The sequence below is a fragment of the Aquarana catesbeiana genome, linkage group LG11 (genome assembly GCF_042186555.1).
Source record: "Aquarana catesbeiana isolate 2022-GZ linkage group LG11, ASM4218655v1, whole genome shotgun sequence".
Classification (NCBI taxonomy): Eukaryota; Metazoa; Chordata; class Amphibia; order Anura; family Ranidae; genus Aquarana; species Aquarana catesbeiana.
Genome location: NC_133334.1, coordinates 141647869 through 141675169, shown reverse-complemented (window position 1 = coordinate 141675169; position 27301 = coordinate 141647869). Strand labels below are relative to the sequence as shown.

Below are 27301 nucleotides of genomic sequence, written 5' to 3'. Positions count from 1 at the left end.
AAGCCCAGCACAATAAAAATGTGGACTTACCTGTAAAACAAACAGGGCATTTGAATGTTCCTCCCATTCCTTCAAAGCTGTGTTCAATCAGGTGACACAGAAGCTTTGCCGGCGAGTCAAACATCTGGTTGCACAGCTTGCACTCGTGATTGATTCCTTCCTCTGCAAGGTTCAAATGATACACACTTGTTAGCGACACTGTAGATTAGTATCTGAAATGCAGCATTCTGCTCCAAAGCACAAACATTCAACACTATTCACTTTTCTGGAAATCTGTCCCAAGGACAGTATATCAATATAGTTAAACTTTATCAAGCATCAAGGGGAAAAACATATATATAAAGATTTGGCTTTGCCATTATCCAACAGATACCAAATATCTTGTATATACTTTGGGCTAGGGCTACATGGGTAAATTTAATTGCAGGATACACAATATATTTAACTCCTTGTTGAAATGTGTGCATTGCAAGTAAAACAAGGTTTGATAAAAATTGGTGGTAGTTAAATATTAGAGATAAGCTTCCAGCCACCTCCCTAGAAAAATCAGGGTTCCCAGGAGCCCTTTGTGAATGTGTGTTGGATGAGACAGAGTAGATGGGGAGATATCACAGAACGTTTACTGTGCTACATAGTTCCTGCTATACTACTAAACAGTGCTATGTTTATAGTCAGTCATATACACAGTCAGTGTATGTTGGAGGCTTGGCGTAGGCAGGAAAAAAAATCATCTTTGCAAGAGAGATAGTTGCTGCTATATTATACAGTTTTACCGAAAAAAAACTTGCTATACCCAATTCTAAATAATGCTACATTACAGCAAAATGTAGTGAAAATATAAAGGTTGTACATTGGAGCATACCATGGTTGCACACAAGTGACATGTTGAACACTAATAGCAGCTTTGAATATTTTAGTAAGTGTGGAACCAAAGCCACCTATACCATTTGGTTTCACCCTGCAGCTTTGCCTCCAGTGCGGCGGATCCAACGACCATCAGGAAATGCGTCGAAGTGCTTCCTTGCCATGCGCCTTCAGAGTGAGTCACTTTGTGCTCCCTCCTTGGACTTTACCTTTGGATCATAAGCAGTTAAACATTCCTCTGAAGCCAGGCCAAATGTCCCCCGCATTGCTAGCACCTCAACCCTTCTCTTCACTGCCAACACAACAATTCTCTTCCTCACCACCATTACCCCCAACATTCCAACCTTATCTTGACTGCTGCACACCAACCCTCCTCTATGTATTCCTCCTCTACCACCTGGCATTCCACACGCTGTTGGAGGGCAGGGATGGATTTCTGTGCAAAATATTTTGGCATTCTGCCAAGAATAAAGGGGGCCAACTACCTGACGCTGTGGTTTAGTAAAGGCCCCAAAAACAGGGTGCATAAACAGGGTGTTAGGCAAAGCTGATATGAAGATGCTGGGCACAGGAGCAATTTTTGGACTTGTTTTAAACCCACAACAGTGTTGTTGAGGTCTGTGGACCAGCCCTGCGGATAGCAGCAAAATTTCACCAACTCCTCACAGCCAGTTGGTGGAGATCTTGCAAGATTAGTGGAGGAGGATGAGGAAAAGGACACAGGAGCAACACTGAAAAAGTAAGTGGTTGTTCTACATCCTTGAGGAGGTACAGAACCCATTAGCAGGCCCAAAATACATAGCTGCTATGCACCCTTGAGTAGGAGGGTAAAAAAAGCTAGCAACATTCTGATAGATTATAAGGGAAGGTTTGTAGGACAAACTACTTGGCTATTTTAATAAAATGTAATGCATCCTTGGGTTGGAGGATGAAAAAAGGGCACATTAGCAGAGCCAACAAAAATGACTACTGTGCACCCTTGAGGAAAAGGGGTACAGAGTTTCTTCAATTTGCCTCCCATTTACTGTAAGTACTCGCATACAGCCCTGAGGCTAACCAATTTCTAATAAATAAATACCTGAAGACTACATTTTGAATATTTTGGAAATACTTAGTGATGTGGGGATGAGAGGAGGATCAGGAAACGTCTTATTTTCATTTTGAAGTGTGTTTGTACATTCTGTTTTGACATTTTATTAAACGTCTATGACAATATAGCACAGTACTGCAAAAAGCAGATCACAAACTATACTATGAAACAGTTGTGCCACTGCCCAATATGTATGAAGTTGATAGCTTTAGCTTTTTTTTTTTTTATTGTGGCTTTAACCTCTGATATATATTTTTTTTTTAATTAGTAATATGCCATTTTTGGAGTTGCCATATTTCAGAAAACATAATTCTAAATAAGAGTTATCTATCTCTTCTCAGAGAGCTTTGTGTAGAAAAGAGAATGGACACACATTGGACACACATTTCACAAAGGAGACCTACTGAATTATTTATGAACACATAGGTGCCTATGACATCCTAACACATCTCTTATTTTCTTTCTGTGACAAGGCAGTGTCAGAGATAATGTGATGACTGCTTCTGAGAATGAGCAAGGCACAAGAGTTTATTATGGGTGTCTACATATTTGCTTTATGATATAATGAATGAGATTCATATTTAAAACAAACTTTCAGTACTGATCACTGGTCACCAAACGCACTTAATGCATATATATATATATATATATATATATATATATATATATATATATATATATATATATATATGCTATTTTTATAAGCTGATTATTAAGTGCTTCATAGCTTCAATAATTTTTTGTTAAACCTCTGAGCTTTTACTTTATATGTTTAACATGGTTGCTAGATAAAAAAAAAAGTACAAACCAGCCAAAAATGTCTTACATTAGGCAAATGTACCTACACCCTTTTTCATTGGATTAATAATACAGACTATTAAAGCACCATCATTTTCTGTGGCATTGTACAAAGTAAGAGATACTGGGAAGGTTGTAACATTGAACATACTACTACATACACTTTTTCAAATGATGTGTGCATAAAGTTGCACAGAAAAACACAGAACAGTATAAGAAGTTATAAAAGGTAGCAAAACCCTACCCATGTGAATTCACAATTTCCAGATTATATTTACAGTATATAACTGACATCTATGAATTGTTTTTAATAAATTGACAGGGAAGGCAATAAAAGCATTTTTAATTTTTTAGTTGTGTCAGATATGTTCTAGATGCCAGGTGCTATGCTAATAAAAAGTGAAATTTGTATTTTTTTATTTTTCTTCATGATCAAAAAATCTGATTTGGACACAGAAACATTGCACAATTATGTTTATTTCTGCAAATTCAATACTAAATGAGTTTATTCTCCTGACTTCAGTTAACCCTTCATTGTAAAGCCAACAAGAAAATTAAATGTCATCCATTAGCACTGACTGATGAAGATACGATTATGTTTAAAAGAAAAAAAAAATGGATAGCAGAGTAATAAGCATTCATTTTCCACTTCACTACGCAAAAAAATAATAGGATGTGCTCTTGTTTAAAACAAGCAGGCCTGCTGGATTCTGTCAGGCTGAAACTATGTCAGGCCAAAAGAGGCACAGAGAGAGCTTTGTGCACAAGTATCATGGGGAGATGATAGTATCCTGTAATGTTCTCACTACCTACTTTTGTCTGCAAAAGCATTTGATCCTTGACAGACAACTACTTATTTCCATAAAGGTCTAGAAGGGAGGAGGCAGAGACACGAATCAGAGCCAATTATGTGAATTCTGAAGGTGAAACCTGGGCGGTGTCTTGAGATGTCAAAGGCAGGAATTTGTATAATTTTTTTGAGTCACATAATTTAGTGCCTGTTAGTGAAGCATTGACCTTGCTGCACTGTCTACACAATACTCATTTTTCAAAAGCATTCTGCTGGCATGTGCTACTGCATTGAATTCATTTACATACAGTCTTGTTCTATAGCTCAATAAAATATATTGTCCACAATGGTAATATACTGCATACCAAGTGGCATAATAGAATACTATAAAATAGACCTCTGTCTGCACATGTCAAGCTGAAAACAAATATAAGACTAGGAGGGAAAACTAATAAATGTGCCTCCTTTGTATTTTTTGATCCATGGAAATCTGTCACAAAGCACAGATGCATTCAGCATTTCTTACAATTTTACGGGCTGTGTCAATTACAGCAACCTCCTGATGGGCATGCAGTGTAATTAATAATAAGTATTTAGCTGATGCATCAATTGCTTTTCTAATTGTGCCAGTGTACAGCCCACTAATGACTGGGAATGTTGAAAGCAGGAATGCTCAGGATTGTCACTAGTAAGCTGCTGTCATTAGACTTGCACGACACAAAGCCCAATTGCATCTTAATTTGTTCCTTTTTATCCAAATATCCATGCAGCCTAATGCCACAGTGCAAAATGGCAATTCTTTGATGTGATGACACAATGTGGCCAGTTTACTAAAGGAGTAGATTTCAGAGCAGGCAGCGCGGGCAGCACAGTGGTGTAGTGGTTAGCACTCTCGCCTGGCAGCGATAGAATTGCTGGTTCAAATCCTGACCACAACACCATCTGCCTGGAGTTTGCATGTTCTCCCTGTGCCTGCGTGGGTTTCCTCCCACACTCCAAAGACATGCTGGTAGGTTAATCAGTTCCTATCTATAAATTGGCCCTAGTATGTGTATATATGTATGTGTTTGTAAGCGCGTCGGGACCCTGCGGGGTAAAGGACCGCGCTATATCAAGATGCAACTCAACTCAGAGCTTGAATGAGGTAAAGTTCTGCTGACATCCATCATCTAATCATGTGCAAGCACATATGCTGTTTTTTTTTTATTATTTATTTCCTTGAACATAAATGGGCATGCAATGAATGAATGCAATGAATGGGCAAAGTAAAATTTCACCACATTCACCACTATCTGAGGTATATCCCCTAGCAAAGTGTAACTTCCCTTGCAAAGTGATTAGCCCATTTGCTTTAGTAAATCATCTCCTGGTGTCACATTACTTACATGTTAGCTATATGTTGAGGAGAGTATGAAAGTATTTTTCCCAGTGCCAATCTACTCATTGTATATGCAGCATTCTTCCCTAACTGTGCAGCTGTGCATTGCATGCAAGTAATCTTTCACTCTCTACTTTTTCATACATACATGGTTCCCAGCATAGATCTGTGATAACCTGTTATCTCAAAAGACCTGAACAAACCCACTCTAGTGTTGTTTGGTAACCCAAGCTGCAGTCCAAATAATTTTTGGCAACGTTGGTATCATTCATTTGAAGTGAAATCGAGCCTAAGTTAAGGTATTTTGACGTGGTTAGGTTCTGGAAACATCTGTCTAAAGAAACAACCAATGAATGTCCTTGCTCAAGGTTTGCCCAAAGAATCTTTCGTACAGCCAACCATGATGTTTCTGGTCAGCGATGTTGACAGCTGGCGAAGCTTTCTCGTGTATAAAAAGAACATAAAAAAAAAAAAGGATACGGGCTGCTGTTTTGCCTTCCAGCCATTACAGTGAGCATAAGAAGCTTTTGACCTGGGCACAAGATATACGTCTTCTCATGGACATTCTTGCATTCACTTAAAGTTCCTTTGTTACTGGTTGCTGAGGTGTCTGCATTGTGTTGTTAGATGTCCTGTTGGTAGAACTCTGACACGGAACTTAACCCAAGGAATAATAAGGAACATATTCACACTGGATCAGTACCATCTGTACAAGCTGATGTTAGCTCAGGTGGATTGATGCAATCACTTGTGATCCCTTACCAGTTACCTTATCAGAAGTATTGTTACCTTATCAGAAGTATTTTTGGTGCTATTTATGGGAAGTCCAAAATTTATTGCAGTGCAGGCACCACTCCTGACTTGCTGACCTCCCATAAGAGAAAAGTCCAGACTCAATGAAGATTCTATTATTTACTCTACAAGGTAGTATGCAACATGATCTCCCTGTCCCTTCTGAGGTCCTGCTACAGTAAGGATGTACTTATATAGTTCTTGTGGTGTTTCAAAGTTTGCCCCTGCACCCTGCCTATTTGAGGATCCACTTAATAGTTGACTAAATGCTGGATTATGATGAATATCTGCCTACAGTTATTTGTTAACCACTTGCCGACCACCGCACGACGATGTACGTCCAAACTTTGGCGGCGGATATCGTTGTTATGGCAGCAGCTAGCTGCCATAACCCCGGTATCCCTGTTTTTGTGCGGCAGCCGGCTTTCAGATAAAAGTGGTCCCTGAGGCGGATTCACCGCGAGATCACTTTTATCGGTGGCGGGAGAGAGCCCCCCCTCCCGCCGCAATCTGGTGCCCTCCGCCGCTTACTGGAGCCGTCGGTAGCGGCGGAGGTGATCGCGTCCTCCTCTGTGGTGTGTCTGGAGACGAGTGAGGCTAAGATGCCGCCCACTCATCTCCATGACACTGCTGGGCGGAAGCGACGTCAAAACGTCACTTCCGTCCACGCCTCTTAAAAGGCACATTTTTTCAAATGTCATTTTTTTAAATGACTTTTTTTTTTTTTAATTGCATTTTAGTGTAAATATGTGATCTGAGGTCTTTTTGACCCCAGATCTCATATTTAAGAGGTCCTGCCATGCTTTTTTCTATTACAAGGGATGTTTACATTCCTTGTAATAGGAATAAAAGTGACACCATTTTTTTTTTTTTAAACAGTGTAAAAATAAATAAAATATTGTAAAATAAATAATAAAAAAAAATTTTTTTAAACCCCCCCGTCCTGACGAGCTCGCGCGCAGAAGCGAACGCATACGCGAGTAGCGCCTGCATATGAAAACGGTGGTCAAACCACACATGTGAGGTATCGCAGTGACCGGTAGAGTGAGAGCAATAATTCTAGCCCTAGACCTCCTCTGTACCACAAAATATGCAACCTGTAGAATTTTTTAAACGTCACCTATGGAGATTTTTGAGGGTAAAAGTTTTGACGCCATTCCACGAGTGGGCGCAATTTTTAAGCGTGACATGTTGGGTATCAATTTACTTGGCGTAACATTATATTTCACAATATAAAAAAAATTGGGCTAACTTTACTGTTGTCTTATTTTTTTATTCAAAAGAGTGAATTTTTTCCAAAAAAAAGTGCGCTTTTAAGACCGCTGCACAAATATGGTGCAAAAAAGTATTGCAACGACCGCCATTTTATTCTCTAGGGTGTTAGAAGAAAAACCATATATAACGTTTGGGGGTTCCAAGTAATTTTCTACCAAAAAAACCTGTTTTAAACATGTAAACACCTAAAATCCAAAACGAGGCTGGTCCTTAAGTGGTTAAATCTCATGTAAAACACAAAATATATTGACTATTCTGTTAAAAAAGAACTGGTATAGTTACACAAATGAACAATTTCAATAAAAGAATTTCACATTTTTGTAAAGTATCGAGTAAAGAAGCAGCAATTGACATTCAACAATTATGGCAATCAAAATAAGATATTTCTGTAAAATCTGTAAAATTACTATTACTGACTTTGGAAACATATCTATATTGGTCCAACATTACAAGGTAAGGATTAGAAAAGAAAAATGGATAACGTTTTTAAAGACCACAGCAGCTGAGCAGATTCTACTTGTCTGTTTTTTTTAGCAAAAATTTGAAACCAATGCAAGCATCTAATTACTATGGCAACCTACTTTTCTTTCTACAATTGTTTTTGTAGCAATTGTAGTAATTTATGTAACAAAATGTTTGATTTCAAACATGGGACAGGTACAGCTAATCTACTTTATACATATTAGGAGTACATCTTCCCTGCAGATCTACAGAGTATCAGCATACCATCAAAACTACATCAAACCACTACATCAAACCAATCCACTGAGCACACAGGCAAATACAACATGGCATGGAGAATCTATTTTCCTCTTTTTGTTCTATTTGCAGTATTTGTGCTTGGAAAATCCTTGCTTTCCCTGTTTATTTCTGTATCGCCAAATCCTTTTGCTGCCCTATATTTCTGCTCCTACCTACTTTCTAATTAATCCATGAGGAAAAGTCTGAGCTCCCTTTATTTATTTCCCGGGAGGTTGTGTTCCGATGTGTGTCAAGTAAAAACGGGACTATCATCCAGCTCCTAGGGGCTCCTAAAGCACAAATGAGATATCGGTGTCCTACCCTGACACAGAGGGGACAAAGATGCTTATCAAAACAGCTCTCTGACAATGAAGCACACTGGGGTTCTCAAAGGCTTGGGATTGATGGTACGGACAGTAAGTTTATCACCCAGGGAGCATTCCAAAACTCTCCAGGGTTTGCATTAGGTCAGTTGCCATGGAAACACTGAAAGAACTCAACCTCATAACTGACCCTTCTCTCATTTTCTTTTTTTTTTTTTTTTTATTCTTGGGCCACTTGGGGCCAAAGCTATACTTCCACAGAAAAATAATCTGGTCACACATTAAAGTTAAGGAGGGAGTTATAGGGTGAGTGTGGGACAGAGAAAGGCTAATACCACCTATATATCCTGGGAGAAACCTGGCATCTGTCATAGTAAATTTAGCACTCTGAGAATAAAGAAAACAAGGTTCAAACTAAAATGTTCAAATGAACATTCCTGACAATTTGTTGCAAATTAACCTGTAGAAATTGTGGCCCGTGCCATGAAAATATATCTAATATGTGCAGGCAAATATCAAGAAAAAAAAGTTAGAGATTACCATCCCAGTTTAGAAAGGATCTTACCAAAATTTCTGTTGCATGCAAACCACAGAGCTTTAGGTAATAATAATTTCATAAACACTTTACTAGTTTGGGGTATACAAGATATAAAATGTTTAGTACATCTAACAAAAAGGCAATAAAAATTTCAGGAAATGTAAAGCAGACTGTGACCTGCTTCTGTCTGTGGTTATTGGGGTAAATCATTTTTGTGCACATACTTAAAATTGGTTCTGCCTTTACTGTATTCACACATTTAGTCACAATGCTATAATAAGCCTTGCAAACCATCATGTCCTTAAAGTCAAAGACTTTCAATACAGTAAACTTAATGATGAAGAATACATATACAAAGCAAATTTGCATTTTTTTATTATATCTAATATTACACTGTAAAATGAATTGTTTAGCCACAAGGATTTAATGAACATGGAATTTTCCTTTAAGCCCTCAATCACATTCTTGTATTCCCTGAGCGTGCATGGCTTACCAAAAACTGAACTAAGATTCCAAGTCTAGACCTCAGTACCGCCCTGAAGTTCACAGAGAAAAAAAACCTGTTTCAGTTTGACTATGGTACCAGAATGCTCCTTCAGTGATGTTTCAAGAGAACTACTCTCCCTGCAGTGCTGGAGAAAAATGTGGCTTATTCTACAATGCAAGACGCAAGTGCCACAAGTCATTGTCTTGAAAAAGATCTCATCAGCTGCTGATACAGTGGTTGATGAGATCCTGCCTGCTGTTTGGTAACTGTGAGACCAGTTATATACAAAGTAAGCATTCTGTAGAGTCTGTTCAGTCCCTCTTCATGTACATATATCAAATTGAAACACACATGTGTTATTGGAATTTGCATTCAACGCCCTCTGAGATATAAGATAAAAAGACTTCTCCAAATAGTTCAGCATTTATTGATTGAGGTGTAGTAAATTTGTTCAAATATTCATACTGGAGGATAAGGAAAAACCTAAATATCTTAAAAAAAAAAAATTTGATATAAAAATTGTGTTATTAAATCCCATCAGTTTCATTTAGTGAACTAGACAAATGTACATGGTTCAATTTAGTGTGCCTGAAAACTTTGAGCCATTTTTATGAAATCCTGTTGAGTTTGTTTTTGTGATTCAGCACACTATCAATGACATCCTCCTCCCTGCCTGTTTTTTTCAGCACTACGTTTGGTCTGACAACAGATAATTGTCAGCATCTCTTGCTCTGTGCATCTGGAGACTTGCTAGTGGAGATATTTTCTGGAGGTTTGGCTGGATTTGACAGGATCAGAGCCTCCTTTTGAGTTTTGAAACAGTAGGTGGCAGGATCTCACTGATCCTCTGTGACAAGCACTCGTTTTGTTGTGCCAGTTACGCAAGTCGACAGTGATGCCCTTTTTAAAGCCACCATTAGCCACAAAAATAGCAACCCGTTCATCTCCCTTAGGGACCCAGGTGCACAGAATAAGGACGACACCAGTACAAATCATGCATGGCCATTCAAGGACAAATACAATAGATGCTGGAACTGTACATAAGCAAAGTGTGCTCTCCCACTACATTTGAGGCTAAATATATACGTTGCTATCCCTTGGTAAAACAGTTTAATGCTCAGATAGTGAATCATATATGAAACGCAAAGAAACAAAATAAAAATAGAAAAAATTCAGGATGTGTGCTTTGGACTCCCCTGGGCACAGAACAGGCTATAAGCAACTGGTCAGTGAATATTCTGTTTTTCTAATATACACACACAATAGTGCAAGAAATTACTGACACTTTTTCAGCCAGTTGATTTTGCAGCAGTGACTGTTAGACTGTTATAACCCGAGTGTAAAAACAAAAGCTAGCCTATCAGCTAAAATGCAAGCCATGGGTGGCTCTGTCAGCATCACCTGTCTCAACAAGAGGTGGTTTAAAAATCAACTGAACTGGCTGGAAAATGGTCATCTGAACAGTGACTGCATCAAATTCAGTCACTGTTCAGCAGTGCCACTGTATTCAGGCAACTGTATATAAGGACGGCCATAGATGGATTGAAAATCCAGCCGATCCAGCAGGAACCAGCCCAATTTCAATCCATCTATGGGCAGGCTGGTTGTACTGAAGTTGATCTGTTGATCAACTTCAGTACAACCAGCCTGATGGGCTTTTCATTTCTCATACAATCACTGCCAGCGGCTATAGCGGACAACCACACACTGTCAGAATACAATAGCGTAAAAGGAGGGATTCCCTCATCAATACTGAACAGAAAACTGAACAGGACAATGATGAACCGCCTACTGCATCTATAACAACAGCATGGCGTCAAAGTAGAAGAGCCCAGGTGCTTAAAGTGTTTGTAAAGTCACATTGTGACTTTGCTGGTATCCCCTCTGGTTTGTACAGTTATTAACTACAGTGTGTATTTTATTTTTTTTAAATGACAAGGCTAAATACCTTTTCTCACCCCGCAGCTGTGCGGTTAAGTGATCGCTCTCCTTTCCCAATCTAAGGAGAGCAGTGGGAGGGGCTGAGATTCCCCTCTGCCATCACCCAGCAGAGGGAAGTCACGTGACCACACAGCCGTGGTGTGAGAAAAAGTATTTACTTGTGTCAGTTAAAAAAAAAAAAACACATACACTGTATAAACCAGAGTGGATACAAGTATTTTTGCTACATATTGCAGCAGAATAGCGGTGGGAGGGGTAGGGAGGAGATCGGCTCTCACACTGACAGGGAGGAGGAGAGGGGAGAGACTCAGAGCAAGATGATGGAGGCACATAACCTGACCACAGAATCATGGCTCAGCAGCCATGATTACCGTGGTCAGCACACACAGGGGGAATACAAGAATAGGCAGGATCAACTAGGTATATTACAACATAGAAAGGGACAAATTGCAGAGCACAAGCACTGTGCTATAGATTATGCCTTAAAAGGACAGGACCTTTTTTTTTTAGGGTTACAATCACTTTAACTGGCCAGCCTACAGTCCAGACCTTTCACCAATTGAAAATGTTTGGCACATCTTGAAACCATAAATATGACCCAAGACTGTTGCACAGTTAGAATCCTATATCAGGGAATAATGGGACAACATTCCTCTTGCAAAACTCCAGTAACTGGTCCCCTCAGTTGCCAGATGTTTACAGAGTATTGTTAAAAGAAGAGGGGATGCTACACCATGGTAAACATGGCCCTGTCCCAACTTTGTGTTGAGATGTGTTGCTGCCATCGATTTCAAAATTACTTTATTTTTTCTTAAAATGGTACAGTTTAAACAATGTATATGTTTTCTATTGTTTATAAAATATTGTTTATGATAATTACAAATCATTGCATTTAATTTTTAATTTAGATTTTACACAGTGTCCCAACTTTTTTAAAACTGGGGTTGTACATCTAACACTTCCCTCCCCCAGACTTATGCCCCGTACACACGGTCGGACTTTGTTCGGACATTCCGACAACAAAATCCTAGGATTTTTTCCGACGGATGTTGGCTCAAACTTGTCTTGCATACACACGGTCACACAAAGTTGTCGGAAAATCCGATCGTTCTGAACGCGTTGACGTAAAACACGTACGTCGGGACTATAAACGGGGCAGTGGCCAATAGCTTTCATCTCTTCATTTATTCTGAGCATGCCTGGCACTTTGTCCATCGGATTTGTGTACACACGATCGGAATTTCCGACAACGGATTTTGTTGTCGGAAAATTTTATCTCCTGCTCTCCAACTTTGTGTGTCGGAAAATCCGATGGAAAATGTCCGATGGAGCCCACACACGGTCGGAATTTCCGACAACACGCTCCGATCGGACATTTTCCATCGGAAAATCCGACCGTGTGTACGGAGCATTACAATACTGCTGTCCAAATGTGCTCCCTGTGCTCATTCGTGCAGAGTGAATGCACTCTAATACAGGATGTGTGTTACTAGCCAAATCACCAGGGTAAAACTGAGGGAAAAAAGCCTAAAAAAAAAGCCGTAAAGGAAAAAGAAGGAAAGCACCCGGATTATAGATCCGGGTAAGGAGTTACTTAAGCTACTAGATTGAAAAGTGTATCAGGAATTCAGCTATCTGTATTTACCAAAAAATAAATGTCTTTATTGAATAATTTAAACAAATAACAATTGAGTATATCGTGCAACAACTTGATTAAAAATCGGAATGGTATGAATGCAATTGGGTCCGCCAGGGCCCAATTGCTTCATGTATGATTGTTAGCTGGCCAGACAGAAAGAAATGCCCATATAACACAGTGAACAAAAAACATATAACACTCAACGCTGATCAGCGTCCGGACGCAATAGGATCTTGCTAGTTGTCGCCTGGTTGTGGTACAATTAGTAAAATAATTTGGTGGTTAGTGGGATATTACATCCCGTATAAATCGAATAAACCAGTTAACAAGTAGAAAGATCCTTGAAGATTGGGGAAGTGAATGCGGGGAGAGGGGAACAGTTGTATAATTAGCTAAATAATTGGTGCTGGATGCTGCTGATTGTCTGGACTGTTGGGTAACAGTGTTTTACTTGGTGCCAAAAAAGCAGTTGAAGTCCAGATGATGAACTGTCATGTTGATTAATATCAGGTAAGAGAACATTTCATTAATACAGTGTAACTAATGGTAACAATCCATATAAATGATCCAAGCAACAGTCACTGGTAACATTAGCTTGAAAGGCAAGATGAGCACTTAAATAAGTGAAAATAAAGGTAATAAAGCTTTACCGTTCATGATTCTGCTTGGTTAACACTGTCTCCTCTAGGTACCTGTTAAGGGTGGATCGTTCGTCAAGTTGTCCTTTTGAAGGTTTGTTGGTAAATGCTGCTGGTAGTTCAGCGTTTAGGACGGGAGGGATAGCGGGAATTTCTTAATAATTAGCCGCATAATCTACCTTCTTCTTGGTCCGGTGTTGTGGAAACCATCCGCCGCTCACTGTCATGGGATTCCCGGTGACAGATCCCGGTGGCCTGTGTAGTGCGTACACTGCCGGTGAATGGTGAGGCGATCTGTCTTTCCGGGTGCCGGGTCAATCAGATGGAGCAGGCTGATAGGGCTTGACGAGCTTGACGAGCGACTGCAACTGTCACCGCATCACTCCTCACACTCAGAGCGTCCGTGATGTGTCTGCGTTGATGACGTCAACGCGTTTCGCTATTGCTTTTAGTGTAGCTTCATCTCGGACGGTGCCAGGGCCTGTGAGAGCGCTCCTTTTGTATCTCAGTGGCTGCGTTCAATCACTGCCCTGATGTGTTAAAGTTTAACTATATGAGTGTCTTTGATGGACTGATCGTATGCTTGTACTTCTGTCTCAAGTTAAAGATTGGCCATTCTTACAAATTATTTTAGTGATGGTGGAGTACCATGAAAGGGAAGAACTGAGGACTTTTTTAATTTTGGTTCCAGAGTTGCTCAGTATTGCCATTGTGCATCCAAAGTCAATAATGCAAAAAGGCAACTACCAAAACTGAAATGATACATAGTATAACTGAGAGACAGGAGGAGAACAAGAGGGGGCGAAAAAGGGAGGGGGGGGGAAGGGGAAAAAAGGGGAAGAGGGGGAAGAGGGAAGGGGAAAAAAGGGGAAGAGGGGGAAGAGGGAAGGTGAGGAGGGGGGGGAGAAAAAAAAAAAAGGGGGGGGAATGGAACACGAACATAGACATGGTCGCACTTTAAAAACAAGGACACGAAACAGAAAAAACTAGACAACAAGCTGACGATGAGTACCTCCAAACGGAGTCTAAATTGGCAAAAAGGGCTGCAAATTTAATTCAGTATTTAACCCTACGGGAATAAGCGACTTTAGGCGATACACCCACCATTTTTCTTTTTGTAGCAGTATGCGATCAAAGTCGCTGCGTCTGGAGGGTAACTTTAAAGCGTAGATACCTTTTACCCTCATACCCCGGGAACTGCCCCCGTGGAATTGGGCAAAGTGTTTTGCTAAGGGTTTTTCAGGAATTTTAGTCTTGTCATTGATTTCACGCAGGTGTTCACCTATTCGGATTCTTAGCTGTCTTTTCGTTTTTCCAATGTAAATTTTGGGACATGGGCATGTTATCATATAAATTAACCGAGATGTTGAGCAGTTAATTAAATCACGGATCTCAAATGATCCATTTCCATGTGCATCCGTAAAGTTTGGCGGTTCTGTGTACGTAGGGACAGACTTGACATCTGTTACACGGGAACATGCCTAATGTTCGTGGATAGTTTGATAACCACGAACTATCATGTTCTCGGGTAAACTCCGACTGGATCAGCATATCTCCCAAGTTTTTGGCACGACGTGCCACCAACTGGGGAGAGCTGCCAACAATTTTGCTTAAGCCAGGTGAGTTAACCAGTAGACCCCAATGTTTTTCTAATATTGATCGAATGTCATTCCACTGAGATCCAAAAGTTGTTATTATTCTAACAGGATCATCAGTTTTTTTGGTTGGGTGGAGTGGGGGTACTGGCTGACTCAATTGAAAGCAGACTCTGGCAATTTCGAGTCGCTGCCTTCCTCCTGGCTCACTTGATTTGCCTATGTGAATAACCTCGCTCTCTAAATCTTGTGTAGAGATCCTGACTCTCTTTTCGATAATCACTGGACTTTGAACAATTTCTTTTTAAGCGTAAGAATTGACCCACCGGAATACCGTTTTTAATCCAGTGGGGATGGTAGCTGGTGGCGCTCAAAAAAGTGTTTGCTGCTGTTTCCTTACGGAAAGTCGAAGTGTGAAGTCGCCCATTCTCTAGGCAAATATGTAAGTTGAGAAATGGCAACTTTGCTTGGCTGAGAGAGTATGTCAGATGGATGTTGAATGTATTGGCATTCAGTGCCTGAATGAACTGCAACAACTTGGTTTCGGTTCCCTGCCAGATCATAAAGATATCGTCGATGTACCGTAACGATACCGTGGTCACGGTACATCGACGAAGGAAAGACCATCTCTTCCTCCCAGAAACTCAAATGAAGGCATGCATAGGAAGGTGCCCATGCTGCTCCCATAGACGTTCCACGTATTTGTTGATAGTAACCCTTTAGAAATTGGAAATAGTTGTTACCGAGCATAAATTTCAGAGGATCAATCAGGAACTCATTTTGAGATCCTGATTCTGGGTATGTGATGTTCAGAAAAGTCTCAACTGCATTAATCCCACATGCGTGGGGTATAGAAGTGTACAATGACTCGACGTCAATACCGACCAGCCATATTTCACCTAGTTGGTCAAGATTCTTGAATTCTGCTAACTTGGCTAAGACGTGACGAGTGTCTTGTACAAATGATTTTTGGCCGGTGACCATGTCCTTCAACAGGAGATCAACATACCTGCCAATTCGTTCGAAGGGACCTTGACAGGCCGATACAATCGGTCTGCCCGGTGGGTCTTCTAAGTTCTTGTGCAATTTTGGAATTATGTAAAAGGTAGGTATGTTGTACTCCTGGACAGAAAGATACTGGAATTCACGCATGGTCAGCAGTCCCTCATCTTTGGCAAAGGTAAGTTTCCGATTTAATTCCTGGATCACTGTTGGAAAGGGATTATGATCTTGTCTACAGTAAGTGGTGTCATCGGAGAGTAGTTTTTTTGCTATTTTTTCATAATGTGTGTCGTCTAAGACTACAACGTTGCCCCCTTATCGCTATTTTTGATTACAATATTTTTTCTCTTTTTGAGATCATCAAGGGCGTTCCTCTCGCCCTTGGTTAGATTATCAGTACCTCGTTTGTGCCACTTCACTTTCTCGAGGTCTGATTGAACCATCTCTAAAAAGAGACTTAACCATCTATTTTTCGACAGGGGGGGCATTTTTTGTGATTTAATCTTCAGGTCGACTGTACGTTTGGTTGGAGTATGCGATTCCTCACCGTATTCTGTATTTTCCTCCAATAGCGAATTCAAGATGTCCAAAACTTTTTGGTCATCCGAATCGAGGATGGTATTTACTGCTGATGTCCCTGCTTCCCGTTCATATAATGATCGTAGGAAGACTTTTCTCAAAAATAAAGTAATATCCTTATATACGGTAAACTCATCCATTGCAGATGTCGGTGAAAAGGACATTCCTTTAGCGAGGAGATTGACATGATCTGGGCTCAAAGGATGATTCGATAGATTTACTACCTTTAAATCATTGGAGGAATTTTGTTTGCTCTGGGAGACTAGCATGTTTAGTGTCTTTTTTGGCTCCTCGTGTATGTTCGATCGCCGGGTGTCTTGGTCTGTTTCTGTTTCTGGGAACCTATTTTGTTTTTCTGAATGGGAGGCGGGACTTGTAAGATCTTTTGTTCCGCCCCCCCTTGCTCTAAAAAAGTAACTGATCGTGTTGTGTCGTTGTCAGAGTCGCTATGCGATTTATCTCGTCGTTGTTTAGATTGTTGACGGTGACCCTTCCCTCGTGATAGACTCCGGCCACGTCGGACTGTCAGGTCAAATACCTCGTCTCTTTCAAAGTCTGCAATATCCCGTTTGAATTTACTTTGTTTGGTTATTTTGAGATTTAACTGTGTTTTTTTCTATTTCCTTTTTAAGCATGTCATTTTGTTTTGTAAACTCCTCTAGGTCTTTAAATGTTTCTAAACCTCGGGCACTTTCTTCAATCTTTGCCTGTATGTCTATTAATTGTGCTTTTTCTTCCTCAACTATAAGTCGCATCACGGCCAAACCGTGATTTATACATAGCTCTTTCCATTTAGATAAAAAGTTTTCAGTGTGTAAGTGTTCTGCTGGTACAGTTCGATCGCAAAGTCCTCTTGGCACTATTTTGTGTGCTATGTATGTTTCTAGTGAGGTCACGTCCCATTTCCTGTTAAGGTGCTTGATTAGTAATTTTTTGTGTTCCTTGAATTTGTCTCTAATTTCATCCTCCTGTTTGGTAATTTGAGGGCTGTCGCTCTGGAAAGCTGTTTTAATTTCCTGGTCTATGTCCTCTCCTAACATGAAAGCCATTGTCTTTTTTAAAAAATGTGGTTGCACTGAATTATTTGGAAGTACAGGTTCAAATAGCAACATTTGGAGATCAGATTGCCAGTGTTACTTATTAGAAATGACCATAAGGAGGGTCACAATAAATTATTTAAACTAAATAAAGGGGACAGGGGAAGTGGAAACAAGTAGCACCAGTATATGGTCAAATGATTAGATGACCAATAATTGTGTAGATATATACATTGTAGCTGTAACTGGGAACTACATAAAGGAAAAAGAAGGAAAGCACCCGGATTATAGATCCGGGTAAGGAGTTACTTAAGCTACTAGATTGAAAAGTGTATCAGGAATTCAGCTATCTGTATTTACCAAAAAATAAATGTCTTTATTGAATAATTTAAACAAATAACAATTGAGTATATCGTGCAACAACTTGATTAAAAATCGGAATGGTATGAATGCAATTGGGTCTGCCAGGGCCCAATTGCTTCATGTATGATTGTTAGCTGGCCAGACAGAAAGAAATGCCCATACAACACAGTGAACAAAAAACATATAACACTCAACGCTGATCAGCGTCCGGACGCAATAGGATCTTGCTAGTTGTCGCCTGGTTGTGGTACAATTAGCAAAATAATTTGGTGGTTAGTGGGATATTACATCCCGTATAAATCGAATAAACCAGTTAACAAGTAGAAAGATCCTTGAAGATTGGGGAAGTGAATGCGGGGAGAGGGGAACAGTTGTATAATTAGCTAAATAATTGGTGCTGGATGCTGCTGATTGTCTGGACTGTTGGGTAACAGTGTTTTACTTGGTGCCAAAAAAGCAGTTGAAGTCCAGATGATGAACTGTCCCATTGATTAATATCAGGTAAGAGAACATTTCATTAATACAGTGTAACTAATGGTAACAATCCATATAAATGATCCAAGCAACAGTCACTGGTAACATTAGCTTGGTCATCTAATCATTTGACCATATACTGGTGTTACTTGTTTCCACTTCCCCTGTCCCCTTTATTTAGTTTAAAAAAAAAGCCGCCACAACGAATGACTCGTAAGCTGCAATATATTACATTTGTGTCTTTGGGTTTAAAATTACTTTAATCACTTTGCTCAGATAGTAGCTCAAAAGTTCCATCTTAGAATATACACAGAAAAAAGTCAGGAGTGATCAGGAAGGAATTTTTTTCCCCTGCTGTAAGCAAATTGGATCATGCTTTGCTGGGGTTTTTCACCTTCCTCTGGATCAACTGTTGGTATAGAATTGTGTATATGGGATTGTTTAATTTTTTTTTTTTTTTAATTAGTTTAACTAGATGGACTTGTGTTTTTTTTTCAACCTGACCAACTATGAAACTATGTAACTATCACTTCTCACTCACCATGCTTTGTACAGATCTGATTTGCTCAATCAGAGAGAGACAGTCTGAAGGCATAGAGCTTCTGCTCCACTTTTTCTTTATGAAACTCCTGAAGCAATGTAAATTTTGTATCATGGGTACATCCTCTATTAAGTGTTTGTTTTTAAAATAAGGATTTTTTTATAAATAAAAATACAAAATACCAGTTTAAAAATGTAAAACATTAAATTATTAACGTGAAACCATAACAGTTTCCCCTTACATTTTATGATCGGTTTAATGCATGGTTATAGTCATGTCACTTAAGTGTGTATTGGAGGTAATTTTACTTTCACAGCCAGACTTCTTTATTGTTGAATTGATACTTTAACTTGTACAATATTTTATGTCAAGACTAACAAAACACAGATTCTTGCTTTCTCTAACAATGACTCAAGTAGGAAAGCGGCCTTTAAGATGAACACGGTGCTTTAAAGGTTCTCTTTACTTCATTGTTCATATCACTCTTGAAAGTTTTACTTTTGGCAGTTTAATCAGCATCACTTTCTCTATTTACTGTACCCGTTTAGTTATCCCTGAAGATTTCTATGTGCAAGTGCACTTTTAGCTCAGTTACAGTTATTCATTTAAAGTGGAACTTCACGGAAGAGCGCATGATCAGCAGAGCAGATGTGCCTCTGAGTTGCTCCACACACCCCTGGCAGACATAGCTATTTTTAGCGGCCCCACACCTCGTCCGCCACATCTAACCACCAGATCCTCCTGGGGTGAGGTCCGGGAACCCATCGGATGCCACACCAGTCGCGTGGAAAGCCCCAGGGCAGCTCCCGCTACTCTTCCCGGGCTACAAGCAGGGATTCCAAGATGGCAACTGGCTGCAACACACGAGGGACACCGGCATCCAGAGAGGAGAAATTGCTCTCACAGAAGAAGGTCCCTAAACCTCCTGGTCAGAGCAGCTTCAAGACAAGCCTCTCTATGCCTTCCCCAACCACAGGTGAGCACACAAATACACGCTGCTCGCCTCCTAGCCCTGCACAGTTTCCCTCACAGGCTGTAGCCCTATCACCCAGCCAAGACTCCCATACCTCCTCTGTTCTTGATAGAGAGATGTCAGATATTCTATGCAGTCAGCCCAGCAGCCAAGAGCTAGATCAGGACAGTACTATTGATTTCCCTGCTATCACGTCAGCTCAGCCACAATATTTGGGAGACCCAATACTTTGTCTAAAGCTACTGACAAATTAGCCTTGGACATAAAACAGGATTTTCAGGGGCTGGCGAACCGGCTGGAAAGCACTGAATCAAAAGTAGACGTTGCGGTTCACAGAGTGTCCCAAAACTCGAATATGATAACTGACCTACAAGATCGCCTCGAAGAAGCATACTCCAAAATCGACGATCTTGAAAATCGCGCCAGGCGCTATAATTTTCGTATCGGGGCATTCCAGAAAGTGTGAAAGATATTACTTCCATCACTTATTCACTAATGCAAGCTGCAGTACCTGACATTGATGACATTCATATGGAAATAGATCGCATCCATAGGGCTCTGGTCCCTCCAAAGCCTGACGGCCCCCCCAGGGATGTTGTCGTAAAACCGCACTTTTTCCAGATCAAAGAAGCAGTGATGTGTCATGCTAGAGAAAACCCAGATCTGGAAATAGATGGTCTCAAGATTCAAATTTTTGAGGATATCTACCAGGCCACCATCCAAAAGAGGCGATCATTTAAACCTTTGTTGCTACCGCTGATCCAACAAAATATTCGCTATAGATGGAACTACCCCTTCAAGCTCCAATTCACCTTCAACAGCAAGTCCTACTCCTTTTCTACATTTACTGAGAGTGAAACGATTTTACTGAAATTGGGCTTCATTTCTCATAGTCCCTCATCCCAGAATCCGCCTGGATCCAGCGACCCCCCTCCTCCACTCTCCCCTCTTTGGTCAACTAAGCCGACGAAGAAATCAGCCTCTTCTCATACATCTTGAGAACTTGTTGCATATTACCGGAGGGCCCTTTCGTTTAGAGCGGCAGCTTCTCAGTGGTTCCGTTAGGGGACATTGGCTGCTGCTTCTGCCTTTTTGCTAACATTGATGTAACATACATCTGCTGCCTAATAGTTCTAGCAGACTGAAATTTTTTGTTTTTCTTTTCATTGAGGTTAACATACTTGTTTTTTTTCAGGTTGGACATTTGTATATCAACACGCATACCATTATATTATATATTATGGTTATTTCACTATGTAGTTCTATCAGTTTTCCTAGGCGGTGTTATGGGACCAAAAATGTACCTATAAGTGCCTTTACTGCCGGGGGGCGTCTATGCACTCTCCTCACCCGAAGGACTCTTCCCATCACTTGCTTTTGGTGAAGACTCCTCTGCACTCTGAGCTTCGGCTCTGAGACATTTAAATTGTTTACTAGTTGCTATACATGACTTTCTACATTTCTATGCCATGTTGCTCGGCGCCGAGGGTTTCCTGGCCCGACTACCCTACTTTTTTTTTCTTTCTCTATTTTTGTTTTAACTTTTTCTACTACTGTTCTTTCCTGAGGGTTACCTGGAGATTCTCCTGGTGTTTCTGGATACGGAAGTTCGCAGATCGGTGGGTGAGTCTGTTTGTCAATGATTGGCTAACTGTTTCCAATGTCTAGTGTAATGTCTACCTCGCAAAACATCCGCCTGCTCTCCCATAATATTCAGGGTTTCGGGTCACCCACTAAACGGATTAAGGCCTTTACACATTATTGATCTTTGGGGGCAGACATTGTTGCTCTCCAGGAGACGCACTTCACCTCCCTATTTACCCCTCGGTATCTCCATAAAGACTATCCTCTATGCTACTATGCAAATGCGTTGGAGCAAAAGAGGGGAGTGGCCCTCTGCTTCTCTAGACATGTATCATTCACCGAAACCAAAGTTCTTAGGGACAAAGACGGGCGTTACCTTCTAGTTAAAGGTCATCTGGGGGAAACATTAGTTACTTTCCTAATTTAATATGCCCCCAACACAAACCAAACCGCATTCTTTCACTCCCTCTTATGGTCCATGGCTCCTGAATTTGAAGGTGAAGTAATTTTAGTGGGTGACTCTAACCTAGCCTTGGATCTTATTAAGGACAAATCACACACTGCTGGGCTCTGACCCCCTCCTAAACAGAGTCACAAATTTGCACAATTGCTTTATCATTATGACTTAGTGGATGCCTGGAGGGAAGCTAACCCCACCGCTAGAGATTACTCTCATTATTCAAGAGCACATGGACATTACTCACGTATAGATCACATATTCCTCCTCTCAGGACTGTTGCCTAAATTGAAGTCCGCCAAAATATTATCTACCTCCTGGTCGGACCATGATCCAGTTATGGTTCAGATTTCAGGCCTCACCAATAGGACAGCAAATTCAAATTGGCGATTAAATGAATCTCTCCTCGGTGATGAATCTCACTGTTTTGAGATTTCTAATCATTTACAAGCGGCGCGTTCCAGCTGGGATGCTCCACTCACCCGGGAACTCTTGCTCCTTTCACTGGACCTTAATAAGGCCTTTATGTTTTTTTCCTTACTGAAAACGATATATAATTACCCAGTAGCCCAAGTTTCCATTAGAGGTCATAAATCACCACTATTCCCTGTCCAGCGTGGTACGTGACAGGGTTGCCCACTCTCTCCTTTATTATTTGCGTTGGCAATAGAACCCCTAGCTATGGCGATTCGTTCCCTCTCTGACATTCACGGTATTCGTTGTGGCCAACAGGAACATAAATGTGCACTGTTTGCTGATGATGTTCTTATGTACATTACCAATCCCCAAGTATCTTTGCCTAATTTTCTGTCCCTATTAGATAATTTCTCACAACTCTCCGGCCTGTCTCTGAATTCTCAAAAAACAATAGCATTTAACATATCATTATGCTCTGCTATGGTGCAGACACTTCAAAATACATATAGTTTTAAGTGGGCTCCTCGTTCTCTCTCATACTTAGGGGTCCAGCTGACTTCCTCTATAGACACTACATATAGGGCAAATTACCCCCCATTATTTAAAAGACTTAAGGAGGATATTCGTTGTTGGGCGGATTATTCCCTTTCATGGTTTGGCAGAGTCAATTCAATAAAAATGACATTCTTACCTAGACTCCTTTATTACTTTAGAACTTTACCCGTGGCAGTCCCGAGGGGAGACATACAATGTTTGCAAGCTGAAGGCCTGCATTTCGTGTGGGGTAACAAGAGACCTCAGATACAAAAGCGAACACTTTATACATCTAAACTTATGGGGGGGCATGGTCTTCCCAATTTACAGGCATATTCCCAAGCAGCCCAGATTGCCTAGCTAGCCTACACAGCTAAAGGCTCAGTCCCCTTTGGGTCTCCACTGAAGCACTTTCCTGCCATCCGTTTGCTATAGGATCCTTAATGTGGCTTCCTAGTGGTTTCGTCCGCCTATACTATGCCCCGCTTTATCACATTTTTTAGCAATATGGGACAGGACACGTCAATTTACAGGCATATTCCCAAGCAGCCCAGATTGCCTAGCTAGCCTACACAGCTAAAGGCTCAGTCCCCTTTGGGTCTCCACTGAAGCACTTTCCTGCCATCCGTTTGCTATAGGATCCTTAATGTGGCTTCCTAGTCGTTTACGCCCGCCTATACTATGCCCCACTTTATCACATTCTTTAGCAATATGGGACAGGACACGCCATCGTAGTCCTTTATCATCCCCTCATACACCACTAGCTCCCATTCTCTGTAACCCGGAGTTTCCATCTGGTTTGACTCCCCAACTGTTCCAGTGGTGGCTTAATAAGGGGCTACTGAGAATCGGCGATTTCCTTAATGGGGATCAGTTATATACTGTACAACATGTTAAAGACAAATTTCTAATGCCTCTTAATGAAATATTTTGATACAACCAAATCGCATCATTTGCCAGATCCAAACTTAACTAAGTGATGGTCCCCCTTACGCTTACAACATTGAATTTACATGTCAGCCCAGAGGCTTCCAGACGGGTCGGATATCTGCGATATACACTTCATTTACTGAGCCAGATTCAAAACTTGCTTATATGTGGGAAAGGGACTTGAACCTTACCTTTGATCTGACTGAATGGCAAGATATCGCTTATCAGCTATCCAAAATTTCCATCAATACCACTCTTATAGAGGCCAACTATAAAACGCTCCTACGTTGGTACCTGGTACCAATTAGGGTAGCTAAGATGCATCCTTCTACTTCGCCAAATTGCTTCCGACGATGTAGACAGTTGGGGACGATGCTCCATATCTGGTGGCAATGCCCCCTCGTAACTAGGTTTTGGATTAGGATTTTCAATTTAATCAACTCAGTAACGGGGGTAAACATTCGCAGATCTCCATAAGGCACTCTCTCTTTCACAAACTACCTGACGAAACACCCAAAAAAAAAATCTGTAAAACTGATTAATTATATATTGTTGGCAACGAGAATCACAATCGCTAGACACTGGAAACAGTCTGTAATCCCTCTTGACCAGGTTAAGAGTAAACGCAATTGGATTATGATTAATGATAAAAACACACCCATATACTTTGTAATAAAACCAAGAAATGTAACAAGGTATGGGACACGTGGATCGATTACATTTCCACTCCGTAGTGAACAGTCATATTAAAAACAGCAGTCAGAAAACCTGTATTAGAAGTACTTCCATAAAAAAAAAAAAAAAAAAAACTTTGTACAGCAAAGTACTCCAGATCAACATATCCAAAAGAGACTTGGGAAACTTGTGTAGTCAGGTGAAGGAAAACTTCAAACAAGCTCAATAGCTCTGGTGAGGCAGCTCCCACACACCTAGGCTTCCTTCAAAGGGCACCCAACAGTCGCTCAAACTATAGAAATACAGGAAGGAGCAGCAAAGCAAACCAAATTAGAGAGAGTCCAAGAATGTTGGTTAAAAAAAGTCATATTAAAAACAGCCAACATGTTTCGGGAGCAACACCACTCCCCCTTCATCAGGGCTCAACACAGGATAAAACATAGGTGACTTCATAGGTCTATATTAGAACCAGTATTGAACTCTCCACATGGAGTAACAATTTGATAGCAGTTGCTGAGTAGCAATGAAACAATTTGTCTGTAAATAAATTCAACCAATTTTGAATTCCTTGGCTAGGGTAAAATAACTATTTTATGGAAGTCTTCTGATGCGTTACTAAAAACAAGTGCAATCCAAATAATACGAGACTAACATGAAAAACTACAAAAGAACATGTCAAGATATCCTATTGTAACTGGTGATGTTAATTTAACATTCAACTATACAGTACATAAGGGGATGTTTACAATCTAAATTACTCAAGTATTTTATAAGCTTGTTAAGCAGAAATCACTCCCTTAGCTGGTATATACTAAGTGACGAGACATTAAAGGCCAAGATTTTAAAAAGACATCTAAAAAGCTTCTATTGTTTATATTAAACAAAATCTTGTGTCTCTTTAAATGTATTTCAGAAGGGAGTAACAGTGCTTAGTTTGTTGACATCTAGAATGCTGTTGGGATTCCATTTTGACTGTTATATTAAAATGTGCATTGATGACTGCAAGGGCAGAAAGGCCATCCTATTCCTAAACTCAATCCAACTTGAAGAAGCCTCCTGTCGTTACACAGCCTAGTGAGGCATCTGTGGGAGCAGATCCAACTGATCTAATTTGCATAATGATGAAGCTTTTGGAATTATGTTCTGTTTCAGATGGACAGAAGAAAATAAAATGCCCTTTGAACAGCTTGAGAGAAAAAGCATTGTCTTGACTTTGAATATTTACTCAACAGATATAAATCAGGCTAAATGAAGGTTAACCAGGGGCCTGATATTGCAGAATTAGGTGCCAAGCCCTAACATCATTCATTCTGAATGGCATCACATGTAGTATATTATATAATTAAACATATTAAAAAGTGGTATAGCATAATCAAACATACAGACCATATTATCCCACCAAACAGCGCTAATGTTGAACAAAATTAGACATGCATGTGGCCAACAACACATGGAAAAAGAAGTCCTTTTTTTGAAAAGCAGCGATAAATCCAGAGTGTAGTTCAAACAGTGTCAACCAGGTGTTTGTATTGCTGATTCTCAGTGTGCACCTTCCACCAGTCAAACAGATCCCACCATGTGATGACACACTCCCCTCAGGGGGTTAAACTCACCAGAACTGGGTAGTATTAAAGCCTTCAAGAACAAAACCAGCCAAGCCATACACTGCAACCACCACTTTGAAGGATTCTCAGATGATTAAGGACCGAAATCAAATCAACAACAAAAGAAAAGGGTACATAGCGTAATCCTGTTTATTGATAATAGATCCCGTCACATCACACATATAAAACCCCCTTTCAATATATGTTCGTACATTATCATGCAATCAACTAAGCAAATCAGAAGGCGTTTACTTCACCGCAGTAGACAAGCCAGCGGCTCAGCTGTCCAGGAGCCGCTACTTCCTGGTTCTCAGTGGAACGCAAATGTCACTTCCAGCGTCGTGTAAGCAACGGGCTTAAATTTTACCTCCTCCACCTCCTAAGCCAATCACAATGTAAAAGGAGTGACGGCTGGTGCACGCCGTCTGCCGAGGTAAACAAAGGCGGCTTAATACAGGAGGGGAAGGGGGACATTTCGCCAAACTGCACATATTGTGGCATCGAAACAAACTGTGCATACCCATATACCCACTAACCAAATAGGTTAGAATCTGGGTGTATATATAGCCAATACTTATTATGTTATATTATTTTTTATGGGGCTACAGCTTATATATATGTGCAAAGTACCGCATATTAAACACACAAGTGCAGCACTGTAAATTACAACATATATGGTCTGCTAAATATCAGCTTCATTAACGAATATTGAACGGATTATTGCATATAAAAGAACATCCCTAATTCAATATTGTTCCGTCATTCAAACATTACTCAGTAAAAATTATATAGTATTTAACAGGGAATAAGATTATTGTTATAATCATATTTTCAAATAAACAACATATTAAAAAATATTTTTTCACAAGATAATTCATACTCATTGCTGCAGTGACAAAATTGATCGTTAAAATCCAATGCATTCATTACAGTCCCAAAAATAACTAAAACCACTGCATAAAAAATACTTCCGCATAGCTAGACACAGCCAATGTGTAAACTTTACATAAATATATATTTTCCAATATAAATAAAAAGGAGCAGCGTATATTCACAAAGGAGAGATAGAGCCGAACAAGTATAGGACAATATAAAAATATCCATATAAAAATACTCCATATAGAAAAATAATTCATATAAAAAAATTATTCACATAGGAAAAAAATTTGCATAAAAAGCGATTCATATAAAGAGTGATTCACATAGGAAAATAAATTCAGGAGGTCAGTAATCGCTTATAAA

General features: G+C 40.1%; 1 protein-coding gene across 2 annotated transcripts in view; it reads right to left on the bottom strand.

The window, feature by feature from the left end:
* ZNF423 (zinc finger protein 423) overlaps window positions 1-27301 on the bottom strand; it is a 442417-nt gene that overhangs the window by 52197 nt on the left and 362919 nt on the right. For both annotated transcript variants that reach the window (XM_073605003.1, XM_073605004.1), the window contains exon 6: window positions 31-162. In XM_073605003.1, coding sequence (XP_073461104.1) covers window positions 31-162 — 132 coding nt within the window. The remainder of the gene's footprint in view (window positions 1-30; window positions 163-27301) is intronic.